At 49.2% G+C, this 7,358-nt stretch overlaps 1 protein-coding gene across 1 annotated transcript; it reads right to left on the bottom strand.

Annotated features, from left to right (window-relative positions):
• Nucleotides 1-391: 391 nt before the first annotated feature.
• On the bottom strand, nt 392-1,844 carry NKX2-8 (NK2 homeobox 8). The gene is made up of 2 exons (XM_053595496.1): nt 1,395-1,844; nt 392-948 (listed from the first exon to the last, which is right to left on the bottom strand). Exons 1-2 carry the CDS (start codon nt 1,549-1,551, stop codon nt 392-394), a joined length of 714 nt encoding a protein of 237 aa, XP_053451471.1. The 5' UTR covers nt 1,552-1,844.
• Nucleotides 1,845-7,358: the final 5,514 nt, after the last annotated feature.

Here is a 7,358-nt window from a genome sequence, read left to right as displayed (position 1 = left end):
GCGAACTCCCGTCGTGGGAGCTCGGCCCCCACCTGCGTTCCTGGCAGGCCGCAAGGGACCCGACTCTACACATTTTATTCTCACAACACAAAGAGGAAAAATACTCTATTTCTTTTAAAATAAGTTGCTTCCTATACAAATCGCTATTTTAAAAATATACAAATAAGGCTCAAGCAACAAAATCTAGCTCTGGCGTTGGCAGTCGAGGAGGGGGGTATCTTTGCGAAGAAAGTTCCCTGCTGTGCCCGCTAAGGCTGGTCAGAGAGCGGCCAGGGGACCCTGGCGCGGTAGGGAGGAAGCCGGAGAGGTTCCAGGTGTTTGTCTCCAACCCTGCTCCAGCCGAAGAGCGCGCTCCAAAGTCCGTGGAAGCCCCAGGCACCCCGCGGCAGCCTCACCAGTTCCAGGAGACTAGGGCTGGGGGTGCCAAGTGCTGGTAGACCGGGAAGAGGCCGAGGGCCGAGCCGGGCCCGAAGGCAGTGTAGCCCGGCAGAGGGCAGGCGGCGGCCAGAGAGGCTCCGCACTTGTCCTGGGCCGCGGCTGTGCCTGCCTCGACGCTGCCGCCGCAGGGCTGCCCGTCGCGCACCAGCACTGGCACCACTACGCGTCGCAGCAGGCCGGGCGCGGGGTGCAGCTCAGCGGAGGCGGCCAGGTCGGGAGACTCCGCGGCCCCGGGCACGCGCGCGCGCTTCAGCTTGTAGCGATGGTTCTGGAACCAGATCTTGACCTGCGTTGGCGTGAGGCGCAGCAGGCGAGCCAGCTGCTCGCGCTCGGGCGCTGACAGGTACCGCTGCTGCCGGAAACGCCGCTCCAACTCCAGCGTCTGCGCCTTGGAAAACAGCACCCGCCGTTTCTTCCTCTTCTCGGCGTCCGAGCCCGGAGATGTGGACCCAGCGCACAGCCGCTGCGACGAGTCTGGCGTGCCGGTCTCCGGGCTGCTCTCGTCCGAGGCTAGGAATAGCAAAGGAGACACGGGCTGGTGAGACCTTGGACCCTCTAAGCACCTGCCGACCCTTTACCGTGCAGTCTGCCAAGGTTTGCGAAGCCCTGCCCCGACTGGGTGCGGGGGTGCAGTAAACTCGCCAGTAATGACTATCCCAGACCAGGCCTGGAGAATGCGGCCGCGTTTTCAGACATCTTAAAGGAGCGTGTTTTAAATACGTAAGTATTCCGATCCCTAGGAATTCCCAGACACGAAACGCAAATCCCCGGCGCTAGTGACAGGCGCGGGGATCTGCTCTCGGGATGTGTTGACTGGGAAGAAGGGGTAGGGATATGAGGGTCTAGCCTCTGGTTCCAAAGCTAAAGAAATCCAGACCTTGGGCCCGGCATGGACCGGCCCTTGATTTGGCACTCCTGTCCACCCAACCCCCCACCTCAGTCCTCTGCACACTCACAGGGGTAGTGGCCGCGATCCGACTCCAGCCAGGCGGCACAGGGGTCGAGCTGGGGGCCGCGGGGCTCTGGCTCCCTCCTCGGCATGTGCTGCGCGTCCTGCTCCGGTAAATCCAAGAGACTGCGCACAGTGAAGCTGAGGCGTCCAGAGGTGGCCATGGCCGAGGAGGGGGAAGAGAGGGGACAAGGCAGCCTAGGAACCGAGGGGCGGCCGAGACGCCGCTCTTACGGGTGGGCGTGGGAGGCGCTCTCCAAGCGCAGGCCGCCGGGGGTATTAGAGCATTTACAGTGGAATCTCTGTTTATATAAACAGCTCTCCCAGCCCGGCGCCTTGAAAGCTGAGGTCGGGGTCTCCAGGGTGTTAAGTACCTGAATGAGCTCGGGACCAAAGAACCCGCGAGCCCGGAAGGTGCCACCTCCGCCCCCGCCCCGCCCCGTCCCCGCCCCTTGAAGCCGGGTTACCTCCCAGAGGAGGCAGGAAGCACGCTTGGGCATTAGCGATTCTGTCTGATTAGGCCAAAGTGGGGACAGATAATGGGGATTGTTACTAGTGAATAACATCTTGGGTGGCGAGCTGTGGCCACCACCCGCCCGACCCAGCCCCATGGGAGAGCAGGAAAGGGTGGGGGCGACATGGGTGGGTTTATGAGTACCCAGGAATTTATTCCCTATTTGCTTTATGCCTCGAGCTTGTTTACTGGAGTGTTAGTTTCCCGCAATTATCTGGAAAGTGATTTACAAAGGGGCGTTAAACTCTGGCGTGCTCCCTCTCTCTTTTTGGTTGGCCCCCTCTAAGGATTCAGGAGGGCGCAGAGAGGAGTTTGGTCCCGCAAGCATCTGGGCCAAGAGTTTGGAAGGTCGCTGCGATTCTCTCTCCACACTCCAAACATCATCCGACAGCTTCAGGGATGCTGGGGAAAGGCTGGGAGCATACGAAGAGCCCCCAGTTCCGTGTCTCCCTAGGCCAGCAAAAAAGGGGCGGGCCTAAAGTGCCGGCCGGGTTGGTCCATCCTCTTTGGACAGCTGCCTGTCGCTAGGTCCGGGCTCGGTGGCCAAACTCCGAAAAGCTGGCCTTAGGTCCGTTTTAAAGCTCACGGGCAGCGGCGTTTTGCAAGGCTGCCCTACTAGGGGTTGGAAGCCTCCTTGGAGTCTGCGAACCTTCTGGCGCCGCGTGTGCCCCTCGGCCCCAGCGTCAATGTCTGTCCCAGTGCCTGGGCTGCAGCCTCTGCCCAGCTGGCCTGTAGCCTGCGCTCCCAGCCGACCTGGTCAGTGAATGGACCAATAGGTAGAATTAGGGCACACTCAGCAGAAAATGTCGCCGGCCAGGGGCGTTTTCCAGAATCTTCTGGTCCCCACAGCTCCTCTAGAGAAAGTGAATGAAGTATTTGGTGCAGGGAACAGGCTGCCTTCGTAGATACACTTGTGGGCCTACAGCCTTGCCCTGGCCAAGCTTCAGTCTAGGATTCAGCGAGGGCCTCTCAGAGGCTTCTACTACTTCAGCTAGTGATTTGGGTGTTGGATGGATGCTAAATTTTAGTAAGGGGTGTTGCACTTGGGTGGCTGCACCCGAAAACCAAGTCTTGGCTTCTCCAGGGCTGAACTCGAACCCAGCTCGGATGCAGGGGCCGCGGGCCCTCCAGCCCCGCGCCCTCCCCAGCAGCCTCCCAGTCAAGAGCTCCCGAGGTACAGGCTGCACTGCGCGCTGGGTGGTCGGGCGGAGGCAACCCCAATACAGGCCAACTGCTAGGCTGTGGACAAAGGCGAAATGGAGCTCGACGCCCCGGACCTATTGGAAGCATTTGTTCCAGTCAAGATTTTGCATTTGTTCAGTCCGAAATAATGCGTGATTGACGCCTGCTCACAATGCTCTTTAACGCGCCGGGATAAATCGGAGCTTGTCCGGTGTTGTCATGGTTTTCAATGGGGTTCAATGGGATTGGGAGCACGATCGACTCTGCTAGCCGTCTTTCCGCAGCCCCGGCAATAGATTTATTAGCTATATCTTTTTAAATAAGATTACATTGAAATGACTTGGCTGTCCTCTCTGCAGAACCGGCCAAGGCAGGAGCTGGGGGTGGGCAGCGGGCCGCGAGGTCCGGAAACCTGACACGCACCAGGAGAGTGGGCAGCTCACACGCGGCCTCGGGGCGGCTAGAGCGCGATGCCAGGGGACCTGTGCCAGCCCATCTGAGCGAGAAGCGGAGGGTTGGGCACTGACAAAGGCCATCCTAGACCTGGGGAAGGGATAACAGGCTCCCAAATTCGGGCCTGATCCTTGGGAGGCTGGGCCAGGTAGAAGGAGCTCTGACCTGACGTCTGGTCGAATTCTAGTTCTGTCCCTAGTTCATCGCCTGATCACCTTCCTACTCTGAGCTGCCTCCTATTTTTTTTATTTTATAATCTCTGACAGAAGAGAATAGATTTGGTCATTTGTACCGACCTTACCAGTTTTTTGGTTCCACAACTCTGACGCTTTTCTAAACCTCTCTTCGTGGTAGCAGTCCTGGAGACTTTTGGACTGCAGACTCCCTGCGTTCTTGAATTCTCACCCTCAGGGCTCCTGTCTCCACCTCTAGGACGTTCTAAGGCAGGATGTGTCATCTTTTGAGTTCCCCAAGGATCCTTCTCCAGGGGAGTGAGGTAGGGCAGAAAACAATTTTGGAAAGAGAACCCAGTCAGGAGAAGCAAAAGAACAGTTTTTTTCTTGAGTGACTGACCTCTCTTAGCCTTTTAATCTATTTAACATCCTAAGCCCACACTGATGTGTAGAAATAAGTAAATGGTGCTCTTCAGTTCTTAAGGGCTCTTCAGTATCAAATATTTGCTTTAACTCTTAGTGTTTGGCTCCCAAAGCAGAGATACATCCCCCATCTAGCACTTGTGCTCTGGGGAGGCCTTCACTCTGGGATTAGCTCTAAATATAACTTCTAGCTTCCCTTTCTCTGGCCTGGGAACAGTGTTACTCCATCCATCTCTTTTAGATATCCCCAGGGAAACGCTGTGCCTCCCCAAAAGGTGTTGCAACTTCCCTGCTTCCTCTTGGACTCCTCCTCCTCTGCCATAAGCCCTCTGCCCTAGTCCTACTTACTCTCACTCTGCTCTGGGGATGTATCTAAATTATCTCTGAGAGCTGGAACCTGAGAACTTCAGAAGGTTGTTCCATTTAAATAGTGCCTTCTGACAAGACAGGAAACGAGGTGGAGAGTCAGAATTATTAGAGGAAGTTGCTTTCTCCATTACCTCTTCACATCGGATAAACTCAAAGGCATGGGAGGAGAAAATTATTTTGATAATGGGTCACTAGAAAAAGATATTCAAGCTACTCCTAAGTTTTTTCCACATTGGAGATGTAGTATATGAATTGCTTCCAATTCACAAGAGATTCTTAGCATGACAATTCAACATCTAACTGAACATTCTTTCCAGATTTTCAAATATTTTGGGTGTTCTGAACACTTGAACTTATTTTTCAACTCAACATAGCTTATGAAAATTACTATTTCATTACAATTTGTTTCTTTGTAATGGGGTGTAGTATATCTGAGTCCAGTAAGAGTTTTCCATCCTTAAGCATCTGTTCCATAGTGAATATATTTAAACTTTGCACACTGATCATCTTTTCAAAAGTATTACCCAGACTATTGTCACTGCTGCATGCTTAAGATTTCCGACTAGAAAATTCTGTAATAAAACTAATGCATTTTGATTTTTTAAAAAAGTGATTGAGTTTATATCTTGCATTCTCTTTTTAAATCCTTCCATTTTGATTAAGTGTTGTACAAAGTCCTGCAAATCTATACAGTATTAAAGAGAGGCTACATCGCAAATTCCCCTTGATAGATGAAGGGCTCTCAACTGCCAGGACATTTTTCTTTGCCTCATAGCAACTGCTCTCCCCTCTTTATCAGTATTCCAGTTAAAATAGCCAAGGAAAATAAAAATTGGCTTTTGACACTTTCAAGAAGAAGTGGATGATCTCTGATTGGTCATAGAATATGAAGAAAAGGCAGCATTTAAAATCAAATCTCTTTGACTTTCCTTCTGAAAACTAGTTGCCATGAATAAGTAAACATTCCTCTTTTAATGGCTAATAATCAATTGCTTGATGGTGGTCCAGACCTAGCTGCAATTCTTTCTTAGTTGTATTGATGATACTACATGTGTACCCACAGGACAAGGAACAGCAATTGCTTTCAGGCTGGGGATTTAGTCCATCTTTGAACCGGGCTTTAGATTTTATTGTTTAATGCCAAATGATAAGGTTTGAACCACCCTATCTTTGGTCTTTTAAAATACTGACTTCACATGGACTTATTCTTATCGCTAGGGGAAAGTTTTACTTTTCTAGTTATTTAAATACATAGATGAACAAATATATAGGGTGTAAAGTGGTTCATTGAATTTAAAAATAAAGGAATATATAATCTCCTAAAGAGATGGCAAATAATTTTGAAATTTTTAACTAGTTTATTAGTTCCTTAAATATTTCTTTCCTATGCCTAACAATAGTATAATAAGGGTAGCTGTATTGACATGTTATGTAAGAATAAAAATAACACAATTTAGGGGGGAGGGTGATAAATCTTATTTGTCCACAACTGAACTTCATATTTTTGTCTAATTTTTTTAAGGCACCCATTTATTCTTCTTTGCTTGACTGATGTGCATACAGAAATTCTAACACAGAATTCTTACTGAGTTTACATAAAAAGGGCCAGGCCCTAGTCACACTTAGCGTCACATATAGACAGGGTGGACTGACCCCAGGAACATATTTGATGACACAAGCCCCAGTACCCCACACCGACCAGCCCACAATGCACAATTATTTTTTCTTAATTGCCTAAGCCTTATAATGGGGTCTTTTTTTGTACACATACCTTAACTTGGTTCTGAGATCAACTTTGGAATTTTAAAAGGGTTACATTATCAAAGCAAGATATTATTTCCATCTTATTTGATAGTAATTTAATCTGAACAGTAAACTGATCATTGTGGAGAAGTATTTGCTAGTATTTGGCGAAAACAGGGATCATTGTCTCTCAGAGGGCAATTCCTCAGTAAGAAAGAGATGGTGATAGTAATAATAAAATCATCACCTTATATGTTATACTTCTGAGAATGCTGACAGTGCACACTTGTTATGTCATCCTGAGTCAGGATAGATTATCTACAAGAGGCAAACTTTAAAGACAGACTTAAAGGCAGACAGGCTGTGAGGTCCCCAGAACTGAAGAAAGTCTTGGGGGGAGGATGAAGAGGACCCAAAGAAGAGGAGAATCCATTGTAATAGAAGGTGTTAGGAAAGAGTGATTTAAAAAGTGAGAGGAAAAGAAGGCATGTGCTAGGTTAGAGCTTCAGGTTCAATCTGATCTCATCAACTCAGAGGATAAAATCACGAAGGGGAAGGGTTCGCTCAATCCTGGCTTTTATGTTCTTTTCCAAAGTCCTTGTAATTCTAGAATTAATGGCAATAGATAAGCTTTAGTTTTTAAAGCACTTCAGTTTTTTTCTAGATCCTATCTAGTCTACTCTTGTATTTTCCTTTGGAAAAATCTTTTCCCTTCTTGCAAGAAGAGCGAGTGTGCACAACAAGAGCATGAAAAGACAACCTGCAGGAATTTCCCCACAAAGAAAGAGAAAGAGCTATGTAGGTTTACTGCAGCCTCTGGAAATCCTTTACCCAGCAAAGGTGGCTGTCTTTGTATTCTTGATTAAATGGGTATTTGCACTGAAGTCACATAGCACACAAAAGAAACAAAACAAAATAAAAATGTCCTTCGTGTTCTGTTTTTTAATCATTTGTGGGAAGGAGGTTCTTGGCCTTTATGGCTGTCAGTGAAAAGTTCCTCTTTGGAAGGGGACATTCCACTCACCCTGCTTCTTGTGCACAGGGAGCTTACCATGGAAACTACCTCTGGAGCCATCACACAAATATATAAATGACAAAGCTCAATGCTGGGTAT

The sequence above is a fragment of the Nycticebus coucang genome, chromosome 6 (genome assembly GCF_027406575.1).
Source record: "Nycticebus coucang isolate mNycCou1 chromosome 6, mNycCou1.pri, whole genome shotgun sequence".
Taxonomy (NCBI): Eukaryota; Metazoa; Chordata; class Mammalia; order Primates; family Lorisidae; genus Nycticebus; species Nycticebus coucang.
Note: the sequence above shows the minus strand (reverse complement) of the source record. Positions and strands in the feature narration are given on the sequence as shown.